The 14,676-nt window shown below is 30.6% G+C and overlaps 1 protein-coding gene across 1 annotated transcript; it reads right to left on the bottom strand.

Moving 5' to 3' along the window:
• Positions 1-2,092: 2,092 nt before the first annotated feature.
• LOC127736588 (zinc finger protein GLIS1-like) lies at positions 2,093-14,623 on the bottom strand. Its single transcript, XM_052247155.1, has 4 exons — positions 14,060-14,623; positions 9,007-9,126; positions 8,397-8,547; positions 2,093-7,428 (listed from the first exon to the last, which is right to left on the bottom strand). The coding sequence occupies exons 1-4, from the start codon at positions 14,313-14,315 to the stop codon at positions 6,864-6,866; spliced, it is 1,092 nt and encodes a 363-aa protein (XP_052103115.1). The 5' UTR covers positions 14,316-14,623; the 3' UTR covers positions 2,093-6,863.
• Positions 14,624-14,676: the final 53 nt, after the last annotated feature.

Here is a 14,676-nt window from a genome sequence, read left to right as displayed (position 1 = left end):
TTTTACTCTTTTTTTCTGTTTATTTTTAGTCCATTCTGTAGTCTTTTACCATTATTCTCTCTCAACACCCTACCCAAACCTTCATTCATGTATATGACAGGCATCACGATTTGTCTAGTTAAATAAAAAAATTCAGAACGAAATTTACATTTTAGTCTTTTTGTTTTAGTTTACATATTATTCTCTATTTTTATCCTATTATTTTTATTCCTTTTTTTGTGTCTTTTCTGTGGTCTTTGTCTATGATTCTCTATTGTATAAACTCCACCCAAAACTTCATTATGCATATGACACTACAGGCATCATTATTTGTATAGTTATATAAAAATATATTTAAAACAAAATTTATATCTTAGTCTTTTTAGCTTATAGTTTACATAATATTTAAACTACCGAGCCAATGAAAAATACTTACATTTTCTAAATATTAATTCATATAAATCCTGACAAAAACAATTTGCATAAGTTTAAAATGAGAAGAAAAGAGATGTATATTAAATCTTTTTGTGAAAAATACATTTGTGGATATATTTGTAATTTCAAAATGGTTGCGGGAGCACACATCTCGTTTAGTTATTCTCTGAAAACTTAAGATACTGTGCAAAGGGAGGCAAACCAAATTTTACCAAAAAGGTGCCGTATCGCCAGCAGATGGTGCAAAATCAGCAGGTGCCGTATCAGCAGGTGAGTGATTTAGACCTTACTGAATAGTTGTATGTTCATAAATCGTGCATCATTACGAGGTCGGTTCAATTAGAGACATTTATTTGAATCTACGTTGTCCATTCTTAGTTTTGGTTACTATATACCATCTGTCTTTGACAACATATTAACCTAGCTTTGAATTGTTTAGGGAAGGTCATTATCTTAATAGCCAAACTTTACATTTAAGGACAATTCTACTTGAAGAGTCTAATTGTCCCTGTCCTGGTATGGTCTACGCAAAAAAGAAAAAAGTCTACAAGAAAAGGAGTTTTTATAGAAAAGCCGAATGTCATTTGAAAAACTCGTTCACAAAATGTAACAAATATGTTGCTGGTGATGTCAATTTCAGCGAACTGCTTGTTAGAATTGGATTTTTTTTCAAAGTATGGTGTGTCCATTCCTAAAACAAGAAATATGATTCATCAACGGCCATTCGCTTTTAAGAGACAATGTTGGGCTATTTTATTTCGAATCTCTTTTTAAGTTTAAGGTGGAGAATAATATTTTATTATTTTATACTTTTGAATAACAAGTACAAACACGTTGTTCATAAAATGAATCAAGAACCTTGGCAATATCAATTTCAGTAAACAATGAAAACCAGCATTGTTTCGGATGACTAAAAAAGACAAATGTATCCCTTCTGTAATGTGGGCTATATTGCGGATGTGGCATTAAACACGTGGACTGTACTCTGTATGGGAAATATAAGGGGGGGGGGTTAACGAGCTTGACTACCCATGAGGGTCTTGCACGGTCGGTATGGGAAATATAGGACTCTAATGTACTGTGTACGTGGTGCATTGTAATGACCAATTATTGACTTGACATTAGATTCTATGAGAATTGATAATTCATTATAGCAGTTTTTACCTTCTTCATACATTATTCTGTATTTAAATCTATGATTCTGTTTAATGAATAATTAATTACTATAGTGTATAAATTGCTTAATATGATTAATAATTCCATGGCATTGTCAGTTTATTTTCTACTTATGAGTTTGAATGTCCCTTTGGTATCTTTCGCCTCTCTTCTAAGATATAGTGTTAAAATATATACTGAACTCGTATAATAGTATGTACATTACTTTTTACATTGTCATTAATTTTACTTAAATTAAGTATAAGAGAGTGATAATCCAATTTCATGGAATTTGAGTTACCAAAAAAAAAACTTGCTAATTTCGAAAATCAAGAGCAGATTTGAGCTTCTTTAAAAATAATATTCTTTTATATGCATTTCATTAGAATGTACAATATACTTAAATATTGACAAAAATGTAAATTCAGATATTTTTTTATTACAATTTATTTATTTAGTTACTTACCCTTGATTACCACTAGACTGAGTGGAACAAATTGGCAATAAAAAAGTAAGCTCAGGATATTTTCTCAGATTTTATTTGCAAAATAGTCTCTGTATAAACATGTCAAAAGTATAAAGAGCATATTAATGTTAATGTCTGAACACTGCTCATTAGCACTACAGAAATGAAACACACATCATGATTGGTCAGATCTGTCACATGACTTAGTAGAAAACACACTATGATTAATTAGACCTCGGGTCATAAACACAGAATCTTTTTTGTGAAAATACTCTTTACATCTGTGTTTAGAAGAGTAGCAGTTCTACAAAAGAAACAGCTTTTTAAATATAAATAATAATTAAAATGTCAGAACATCTTCTTCTGGATCATATAAATTCAATCTAAAGTCTATAATCAAAAAGTACAAAAAAAGTTTAGTTTAGTACAAAAATCTCTATTTCACCCCGAGATCTAATGATTAATACATTATAATATCACCATAGAAACACTATAATACAAAGTGTTAGTTAAATGCAAAAACTAAAATATTCTAAAAGATGAAAACACTACTCATAAACTTATAAGATATATAACAAACAATACAGTATCACACATACTGCCACCTTTTATTTTACCATTCTCAATCATAACAAATCACATGACAAGTCACATGACAATATAACATGACAACAACATAATCTGAACTGGTAACTTATTGATTGTCTTATTTCAAATAACAATTTCAACATTTAATCTGGGACATACTACCAACAGTAACCATCACTATGTCTGCTTAAAGGCGGTTTTGAGTGAATGGTGTTTTTTGTTCAAAATTGCCAATACTTTTAAGGTACAATATATTACTGGAAAAAGATAAGCCCTTACAATAAATTCTGAATGTAAGTTGCCTTGTAACACATATTTTATTACCGTATTTTATTTTTAGTGGGATAGCGCTATTCACTCTCTAGTTTTCTGTACTGTATCCCCTGTATATATCTTAATCAATTAAAACACAGTTGAAGTGAACACACTCCTTCCCATGATCCCCATTACAAGTCTGAAACCGTGTTTTCATAATTGAACTAATCATTCCATAAATAAGCATGTACAATGGTATCTTCCAAGAACACTAAAAAATATTTATATTGTCATTTAGTACACAAAAAAAGAATAAACTGATATATGAACTACTATCTCCTTAATGATTAAATGTATTGTTATTTGATTAATATTTTTGATTTTAAAAGTTTGGGGCACTTATGTGTTCATTCAAAGCACCATTTCAATGATAATATTTGATTATGCATAACATTTACAGAATTCATCATACCTATTTGCACAGAAAACTTTATGAGTTTGGGTGAAAAGAAAAACACAATGAAAAGTTTTCTTTGGGTGAGGAATATTGCATAAACATCAAATATGAGTTTGATAATTCAAAACTGGCATATTTTATTTTAAAAAGGTTAAACTTGGCATATTTTATTATAAAGGTTAAAACATGGCATATTTGTTAAAGATTCAAACATTGCACATTTTATTATAGGTTAAACTTGGCATATTTGATTGAAGAAATAAAACCACCTGCATATTTCATTAAACCTAGCATATTTTATCAAAAGTAAGCAGTTAATTTGTAGAGTTGTTAAACAGTTTTTACCCTGTGCCAAACAAATTAAACAAGTAGTGATATTAAGCCATGTGATACCTTAACTTTGGAAATCTTATAACAATAAAAACATCACTTTAATTACTTAAAAAATGGATTGTATAAATGTTTTCACCTAACCAAAACTGTATGCAATAGTAAATTATTAGTAAAAACACACATTTTGACTTTGTACTCTTGATTATGGAATTTTAATGTAAAAAGCCAAAAAATGAAAAAAAGTTGATCTGGTCAGTACAAAATTTCGTACTTATCTGTTGTTAAGATGTTCAAACTTTTTATAAAGTGTTAAATAGGAACATTTTGTTCATGCTGAATGCTACCTTTAATTGCCACATGTTGGACATCAATCTATAATCATTTAAATATAAAAGAACAAAGCATTGTTACTCACATAAAGGCCATAATACAGAGATTCTCAGCTCCTCTTGGCCAATATTTAAGACTAAAAAATAATTCCGATTTTGATTTCTGGCTGTTTTCTAAAATTTGCTTTAATTTTCACAAAATTTGACCAGAAAAACAGATGATAATGAAATTTCCAACCAACCACAATTTAAATATAAAAGTTTGATGACAATTTAGATTTTTTGATGGCCTAACCTTATATAGTTTTACTTGAACTTGATCATTTACTGAATAACAATCCATAAAGTATACAATAGATCATAGAGTTTGCTATAAGACTCAAGCTAAATATTATATGGGTAATAATAATGATGATGAAATCGATGACAATATTGAACACATTGATATTAGAGTAAAATGCAGAATTTGTGACTATTATTCTATATAAGATCAACAGAATGGATGGACGGCAGTCAGAATTGTTGACTCATAAATTTTCAATAATAAACAATTTTTAACAAGAGTAAATATTTACAATGGATTTCTATTATATATGGTAAACAAAGCTATTCAGATAAACAAGTACTCACAAATATATATTTATACAAATTATAACTAGAAAGAAATATAAATATGTAAAACATAGTTTGAGTATAAAATACATCAGGAATGTGGAAATTCTATAATATAGTCATTGGATTTCATGTTATATTCCTATTCAAACTGTATATTGAATAACAACTCATGTAAAGATCAAATCTTGGTCTTAAGCAATATTAATTCTATAATTTGTTCGCTAGGAATGTGTAATTAAAATTTGTTCAAAAACAATACAACATAGTTATTAAACTTATTTGCAAACAGAATTAATTCTAATTTGTTCATCATTTTGAGGAACCAGTACATATATTTCTTAAATCGAACAAAATTAGTCAAATGAAAACAGTTAGAAAAAGAAAAAAAATAACAACAACAAAACAAAACAATAAATAGGTAATTTTCTCCACAGTGGAAATTTTTAAGGTTTATCTCCCTTTCTTAAAAAAATTATTTTTAATCTTCTTAAAACTGCATTTTAAGGATGTATTCTTCTGACGTTTCAGTCTCGTTGAAATTTTGTTCTAGAATTATTTCCAAAACATGTGATACAAGAAGAAAATATCAATGAATTTAAAAAATATTATAATCAAACTTAAATCTGTGAAAAAATTTTGCTTTTACAAAAAGTAGTTTTTGAGTAATAAAATTTTCAAATTTTATTACCAATCGAGTCCGTCTCATTAGCCAAATGTTGAAAAAATGGGTGAGGGATACAAGAAATGATTTTACCAGAAACATGTGCATCCCATATCAATTTTTTCGTTTCAATTTTCTTAGATATGTATTTTTCAATCATTTATAACAAAGAAGTTGAAATTATATGCTTTTTGTTCTAAAAAAAGAGAAAAATCCAAAATTTACAAAACTGACAGCAAGGTAAATTTGACACAAAAAGGCAACAAAATTTTATAAAACTTTCTTATATTAACACCTACCTATAGTTTTTTCTAAGTCAAATTTATTCAGATTGGTCCACTTCATCTTTATTGAAAGTATGAAAAAAAGTTTAATTGTGAAACTGTGATTTTTTTCTAGATAATAGCCCAACAATGGGTAAAAAATGATGAAAAATGGGAAAATTGTCAGAATTGGGTACTTTCAAGTGGTCGTAGCAAAAAAAAGAAGTGCACCACAATATGATTTTTTCTTCACCAATTATTTTTTTAGAGTCATTTAAACCCAAAAATCAGGTAAAGAAAAAAGTTTAATTCTAGAAATTTTTGGCTCCTCAGAGGTGTACATCCTTAAACAAATTTGAAACTTTGAAAAACAGCAGTTAATCCTGGAAGGTTTAAATTTTAATATGTATATAAAATGATGGTTTTTACATAGTAACAATATGTATGTCTGTAGATAACAAATGTAGTAGGACTTCTTCATCTTCAAAATGTTAACAAAATTCAACAACAGTTTCACTCCCAACTGAGAGTAACTCACATATATAGGATTAATAAATGCAAACTTTTATATATAAATAATAAATGCAGGATATTAGTAGATTTATCATGGATTTCAATATCACAAAAGCATGAACTGTGTTGTGTATATACATACATAATATATCACATTATCACCATATTTAGTTTCTACAGCAGTTAGATTAAACACTATATATAAATGTCTAGAAAACTGTACAAACATCTATTGTCATATATAATAATATTGAATAAACTTTGAGATAAAAAAATTCAGATCTATTAGGTAAAAATATAATATAAAAATCTGTCTTTTGCATAGATGCTCTTCCGATAGCTAATCTTTTATATTTGATTGCAGGTACGGTTGTACATATCATTTCAAAAATTAAATTATTTACTTTATAGCTGTCTAGGGAGAAATATAGAAAAATATAACAACTGTCTTGAGGGTTTCAAACTCCTTTTTAGTATGAGTGACTACTTTATCACTTTAGTCTGAAATTAGAATCTAATATCATTAACAGACATACAGATTTCATTGGTTTATATTCATTAAAGTTTCACAAACTTCATCCTAATTTTTTATTACATATCCTTATAATTGAAAACAATGGGACTGCATTTTTTTTTCATTTTGAGCTTAGCCATCATTTCTTTTCAATCAAGCATTTATGCAAAAGTGTTAATATAAAATTGTATCTGAATGTAATAGTATAAAACTTTCTCTGATATAGCCTGCCCTTTTTTGATTGTCTTTAGGATTCCATGAGATAACTTTACTAAGGCTAAAACAAATATCCAGTGGTCTTTACGACTCCATGCCATGGGATAATTCTACCAAGGCTAAAGCAGATATCCACTTGTCAGTTTGTTCACTCAGAGTCAGTTCTCTTGGTTCACATTTGATTTCTTCTTCAGGAACATGGAGGCCATAATCTGTATCCATCACAGGTTGATATGTAACGAAATCACTGATTGGTTGATGTGCATTACAGTCCTCTATTGGTTGAACACCATTGAACATACTGTATCCATTATAAGGATCATATGAGTGTTGTAGATTATAGTAGTTTTCCTCCATCTGTTGGTATCTGTAAGTGTCTTTCATGATATGAGGATTTTCCATTGGAGGACTATAGTCTTTCTGAGTATAATCTTTAGTAGAGAATTCAGTATTGTTGTTGTTATGATATAGGTACACAGGATGTGGATAGGCTTGTGGGTAAATTTGTGTATCTATGCTTGGTTCAGGTGAAGTATTGCTATCGTCTAAGGATGGTTCTGGGGAGTTACTGTTTTCAGAAGGATTTGGACGGAATCGTTTCTGTAATCGTGAGCGGTAACTTCCTCTGTCTTGTCGAATGCCAATTTGCCTGAAATTAAACAGTTAAATCATGTTATTTACATCCTCAATCCTTTGTTCTCTGTAAGATAGTGTCTCATTATCCATCATACAATGTACCACATCTCCTTATATTTTTATATTACACATATAAACAGCAACAATAGTGGAACATTATTATTCTGAAGAAACTAAGCTTTAAATAAATTGTGCCCAAATATCCACCAGCTGTTAACTCATAATATTTGAAGCCTTAAACAAAATTGATCTAAACTACATTTATCTGCAAGAAGAGTTTTTAGCTGGAAGGTACGCAAGACCAGCTGAACAAATAATCAAGTAATAAAACTTTATGATCTAAATATTGACTTCCTTTTTTTGTCTTTGACATCACTGAATGTCTTGTCAGGAGCAACAGGACTGGTGCCATAACTGGAGCCTGCAGGAACTCATCATATCCTTCAGGAACACAAAGTTTACTATGAATTTTGGTTCCATTTAGTTTTGTGTATAGTGCTTGTGGATTGTTGTATGTCTAATCTTTTTTTCTTTTGGCCATTTATTTGTCTATCTTTTTTTTATTTGTCAATTTAATATGGTAGATATCTATGTATACTATTTTGGTCAGTAGAGGACAACAATTGGTTCTAATGGAATGGACAATTATTACAAACATGTTGTCAATTAAAAAAATCAAGCATCTGTCTGAGTTTCACAGTTAGGTTGCTTTTATAAAAAAACAGTTGGATTAATTATTTAACTCTGTCTATAAGTTAACAATGTGGAACAATATATATGTGTAAAGGATAGAGAGATCAAATGTTAAGAGCTATCTTAACTCTATAAGGTCACCATGTAATATTTCATCTGGTGAGAAAGTTGCCTCATAGCCTGCATGGAAGCTATGCCACTGGTTATACTGGAAGATCTTTATATAACCACACGATTGATGTGTAGGTCACAAGATTAACAAGTCTGTTTTATCTTATTTCTACATACCTGTCCAGCCAATCTCTAATGTCACAGTTAGCTTCAGCATCTCTCATTTTCTCTAGGTCTTCCACAGCAATTTTGGCCGAGATTCTTTGTAGGGAGGCATGAGGGTGATCAGGACAATGTCTGTTGGCATGTGTAAATCTCATTAGACATCCTGAAATACAAAACTACATTTAGAAAAGTGTTCACTACATTTTTGAGTCCTCAGACTCAAATTATCACATTAAAATGATTCTCTATTGTTAAACTTTAATGTTCATCCTCAAGGCTTTACTGGTAAGGGTACTCTGGTAATATCAGAAATTAATTTCTCTAGGATTTTGCTTTTTAAAGATACTGTTTCCTAGAAAAAAAACTTTCCTTGTTGCTTGGATGCTTTAAATGGGAAAAGCACTGAAACTTGGGCACAAGTTGAAAATTTACACTTTCATTTTACAAAAAAATAGGCTAGCAGAAGTTTAAAGCACCATTGCATGTGAAACATTGGATAATATTCTGATCCACTTAACTAAAAAAAGTTCAAAAATTTGAAACAAAGTAAAAGAAACAATGTAAACTGTGTATGAAATACTATAAACTGATTCTAGATCATCGAGTTAATAATACCACTTACCTTCTCCCGTACACAGAAATGGTTTTTCTCCTGTATGGAGCCTCTGGTGGGTTTTAAGTTGACCACTTTGACAGAAGGATTTGTTACATCCTGGATAATCACACAAGTATGGACGTTCACCTAAGAAAATATCACACAATTTAGCAATGTATAAAATTAAACATTTTGCTTATTGATTTCAAACTTCTAAATCACTAGAAAAATCCAAAGCAAAGAGACATGTGTACCAATAAAATATAAACCGGTAACATAAGAAAACTGTGTACCAATAAAACATATAAACATAAGAAAACTGTGTACCTATAAAACATATAACATAAGAAAACTGTGTACCAATAAAACATATAACATAAGAAAACTGTGTACCAATAAAACTTATAACATAAGAAAACTGTGTACCAATAAAACATATAACATAAGAAAACTGTGTACCAATAAAACATATAACATAAGAAAACTGTGTACCAATAAAACATATAACACTAGAAAACTGTGTACCTAAAATTTGTCTGATCTTTATCTGTATCAAATTATTTTTTGTATAAAAACAAAAAGTAAAATAACAAAAATATTGAACTCCAAGGGAAATTCAAATCGGAAAGTCCCTTATCAAATGGCAAAATCAAAAGCTCAAACGAATGGAAAACAACTGTCACCTGACTTGGTACAGCCATTTCCTTATGTAGAAAAATGGTGGATTAAACCTGGTTTTATAGCTAGCTAAACCTCTCACTTGTATGACAGTGCATAGAATTCCATTATATTGACAACAATGTGTGAGCAAAACAAACAGACATAATAGGTAAAAATGTCAATAATTGTTTTGTTTGTACAAAATGACCCGTCTATTCTCTTTGATAACTATACCCCTTGTCCTCATCATTCATATCAATAAGTTCTATCTACGGGGAAAGTCGTATTTTAAGTTATAGTTTTAAAGTTGGGTTAGCGAGAACAGTAAAGATTCTGTTCCTAAAAGTCTGACAATGTCCGGTTTAAAAAAAAGGGTGGAAGTTAACATTTAAATTATGTGTTGAATGTCTGCTTTTCTATAGTATCAATACATAAATCCTCCTTTCTTGCAGAAGAAAATGTTAGTACAATATTATAAACCTCGAGCCTAAAATCTATTCAATGTATTTGCATATCAACTTTTTATGCGAACATCCAGTAAACCAACTAACTTTGATGCTGTTTACCGAACCATGAGTCATTAGAATCGAACTAAATCTGCACAATTATAGATATAAAAAGGTAAACTGAAAATAAAGTCGAAAAACTGAACAGAATGTGAAATTGTTCTGTAGTATCAGTACAACAATATAACGGAGTTGTGTTTGCTTTCCAGTTGACTGGGCTACGACCGATTCACAAATTGGTTTAACACACAATCTGAGTTTTCAAACAAAAATGTGCATGCAATCCTTGTCCACCCTATTAGTGTAGTTTACGGTATTTCAAGACAAAAGTACTTGGGTAAAGGATAGGATTTACCTACCTACCTATTTTAAGCCAAACAATGCCTACCCTTAAGTCTTGGTAGTGAATCATGACAGTGTTGCAATTATCCCCAAAATCTCAAGTACAAAATGACTGGGAATAAAAGATCAGTCAGTGTATTAGTCCCAGAAAATGAGCTTAATAAAGAAAATTCTACCGACCTACCCTATAATTTTCTTACGGTTTTATATGTTTCTGATATGACTGTGTAGTGTGATATAAAATAAAGAAAATATGGTATGATATAAAAATAAGGAGATGTGGTATGATGGCCAATGTGACAACTCAGTACATCTAACAGAGTACAACAAAGTTGATTTAAGCACGCAACTATATATGTAGGTCACCATACGACCTTCAAAACCCATATTGTAAAGTAGGCTATAAAAGGGCCCCGACATGACAAAATATGAATCAATTCAAACGAAAAAAATGTTTCCTTTCATATTTAATTTTTAATTTTTCGGATCGGACCCTATGAAAACCTATGAAAGGTGGTGTTCAAGTACAATAAAATGAACATTGCGGTGGTGCAATCTGAAGTTTTGTATCCTTTTTTTAATGCATATATATATATATGGTTTTATCGTGATGTTAAAAATAAATCAAGTAGATCAATGTGTGTGTGCAATTACGGGCATGTAATTGTTAAAATTTCACAATTTTTGTAATCTTTTGTTGGTAATCCGAACAGATACTCTGCAAACTGCGTGTTCAAAGGAATATAAAATGTACACAACACACTTTACAAAAAACTACAGAACAATAACGGTTCAGTTAACTATATCTCCTTTTGTCCTTGGCCTATCCTGCTTAATCACTCGTAAACCTTACTTAGTCATACAAAGGCCATTCAAAAATACACAAATATTACTTGATATTTTACTTCAATATTTTAGTTAGTAAAATATTATAAACCTCGAGCCTAAAATCTATTCAATGTATTTACATTTCAACTTTTTATACGAACATCCAGTAAACCAACTAAATTTGATTCTGGTTACCGATACATGAGTCATTAGAATCGAACTAAATCTGCACAATTACAGATATAAAAAGGTAAAATAAAAAGGTAAACTGAAAAGAAAGTCGAAAAACTGAACAGAATGTGAAATTGTTCAGTAATATTAGTACAACAATATAACGGAGTTTTGTTTGCTTTCCAGTTGACTGGGCTACGACCTATTCACAAATTGGTTTATTAAACAATCCGAGTTTTCAAACTTCAATAAATATTGACCAACAGTATTGCATAATATCTTGTCGAGTATAAATTTTGTAATACAGGTAGGTGTATTCCGTGAAACTACGTCAACTGTTAAACATTTCCACGAAATTACGGTTCATTTCGCAAGAATAAATAGCTCATACAATAGCACTGATAAAATTGAAATTATTTTCATACTTTATGTACCTATTAGATTGGTAACAGTATAGACACATTATAATTGAATGGTAACAGAAAAATCATGTATCCCGTTAAGAATACAATTACGCCATTATAAAAGAGCTTCAGGGCTATATACACATAAACTATCTTATTCTAATTAGGAAAAAATAGATAAAAAGTCCACAAATCACAATACATGGAAAAAGTAAAGATGAGAAACGATGACGAACCAGTCTGCTTATATATACAAATGGTTGATGGAAGCGCAAATAATTACTTTAGAATCCCAAAAGGAAAGCAGAACACTATGCAACTGGATGCAATGTAAGCTATCGCGGTATCTTTTTCATATCCCTTGAATTAAAAAAAAATCTATATTTAAAATGGTCGAATGTCTTAAGTATAATAAATGGACATTACAAATGACATTTTGTACCTAAGTGAAAAAGTTTTGAATGTTTTTGCTACTTCGAGGACACTTATCTTGCATGTACCACGGGGTTTTCCTGTATATTACGTAATTAGTCTTTCAAAATGCTTAATGGGTCTCAATAAAACAACGCTAAGAAGCAAATATCGTAGGCATTGTCAATATACGCTGGTTTTGTTCTGTTAAATCATTTTGGGTATTGTAACTTTGTTTTTTTAACTCGAGCAAACTTTTGAAAGTGACAAGCAAAAATAACATTTTCGTAGTCATTGTCCTCTACCATTTTCATTTTTAATAAACAAAGTAGGCCAACAGTGGGTAGGCAAAACATAGTTTTGACCCCCCCCCTTTCCCGTCGACATCTATGATGGTCTTATACATATAGAATAAAACATCGTGTGGGACTAGTGATCACGGGTTAAAACTGACGAAATGGAACAAGTTTTGACAAACAAAAAGTATAACATGCTCGTTATGTTTAAAATATGCTGACAACATACGGATCTTATTTGCTTATTGGTCTGTGACGAGCCTTCCGGGTATATATGATGTAGAATTTATAAATAGCTTGTTAAGGGAATACCCTTTTACTCCAATAAAAACTTTTAAATGGACCTTCTCGGCTGCTGAAAACAAAATTAAATGGTTATATCGGATTTAAATGTCTTTACACGTGCTCTAAAATTTAAATGTCTCTGAAAGTGCAACTTTCGGTTTAAAAAGATATTGAGCATTTAAATTTTTATTTGTACCTCAAAACATACGGTAATAAATTTAAATGTCCCAAATGATGAATTTAAAGGCTTGAAATGTTGAAAATTTCTAACATTTGTTGGGTAGAATTTGGTAGAAGAAAGACAAGGTACGGGAGTGAAAAATAACACCACTAAAAATCAGGTAAGACGATTTACACAGGTAAAATCCGTGATCAATATAGGTGTAATACTGGGACGCGTTCAAACACATCTCTTGTCTTTGTAAATAGGTATTTTGTGTTGTGTTTGTTTATTTCGTTGTTGCTAAAGAAACCCGTTACAAATGGATTGAGACAAAGTGCTCTTTAGTGGTTTAACATGCGTGTAACGGGACCTCGACCATGACGAAAAGAAAGGGGCGGGACTTTGTTAAAAAGCCAGGTAGCATGTTAAAGCTTGAAGATAATGGTGTACTGTTTGATCTCCTATTACCTGTCTGCTTGACGACACAGTGGATCAACGAATTGATCGATCGGCCATTTAAATATCACCCCAATTAAATTTTGATTGGAAATATTCGTACATGTAGTAGATTTAAATTGGAGGTTTAAATGTCTGCAACAAATATAGATGTAAACAAAGATTAATATTAATAACATTACAACGTGGTTTGCACTTCACAAATATTATATTCATGATTCTACTTTTGATTTCATTACCTGTCCCAGTATTAAATTACATTAGACGTTTCTCACATGTTACATAACTTCAACTGTACATGTTTTACTAAAATGGTCAATGTACCGTAACTATTCCAACTGTAGCAATTGAATAATTTCCAATCAGTAACCTCTTCTGAAAACACTGATGTTTATAGTAATAATAAACTTAAATTCCATGGAACTGTCAAATAGTTACTTTGAAAGCCAAGATTTTTCTGATTTCACAAGTTTGACACTTTTTGGTTTGGTCAGTAAATAGTAAATTATCAACATCACATGCATTTTTTTCAATAAGTAAAATAAATTAAATACTGACCTGTATGCGTTCTCATATGAGCTTGAAGAGATTTTTCTCGAGGAAAAACCCGATTACACACATGACAACGTATTCCACTGTGGGACACTGCACCTTTGAAGATCAATGAAGTGATTAGCTCGGCCCTTGGACGTCCTCTCTTCATATAATCTTCTAAATCAGCTGAATCTTCATCAGGGGAATTCCTATCCATATTTGATGCTGGTTCAATTATAGATTCTGGTTTACTTTCATCTTTAAATCCCCACGACGGCATGGTTAAATCACTTCTTTACCTTTCGTTGTGTCACCCTTGTTCATAGGTATTTAATTCTTACCTGTATAAACCCGTTATCGTGCCAACTGAACTCCACCAATCGGGTATGTGGTATAAAAATAGATCTAAAAAAAGGATTTCGTGGTTTCCCCGTCGTTGCTATGCATTGTGGGATATAAATTACAATTTCTTAAAACACCTTATTTTGAGTCTGAATTAAATTTTGCATGGCGACTGTTGTTTTTCATTATCCTCTGAAATTGTGAAAATATGACATATCTAGTGGCAAAACTGCGGCTATAAAATTTCTTTGACTTACTCCCGCCAAATTTCTATATATGGAACTAGAAAACAACCTTGA

Source organism: Mytilus californianus, unplaced genomic scaffold (genome assembly GCF_021869535.1).
Source record: "Mytilus californianus isolate M0D057914Y unplaced genomic scaffold, xbMytCali1.0.p SCAF_1, whole genome shotgun sequence".
NCBI lineage: Eukaryota > Metazoa > Mollusca > Bivalvia > Mytilida > Mytilidae > Mytilus > Mytilus californianus.
The sequence above is the reverse complement of the archived record's forward strand: the minus strand, read 5'-3'. Positions and strand labels throughout refer to the sequence as shown.

Excerpts from the sequence above, each read along its gene's own strand:
- LOC127736588 (XM_052247155.1), bottom strand. The coding sequence starts at position 14,315 with ATGCCGTCGTGGGGATTTAAAGATGAAAGTAAACCAGAATCTATAATT. Across the intron at positions 8,548-9,006 it reads ATTTCTGTGTACGGGAGAAG|GATGTCTAATGAGATTTACA; the intron begins GTAAGTGGTATT and ends TTTGTATTTCAG. Across the intron at positions 7,429-8,396 it reads ATTAGAGATTGGCTGGACAG|GCAAATTGGCATTCGACAAG; the intron begins GTATGTAGAAAT and ends GTTTAATTTCAG.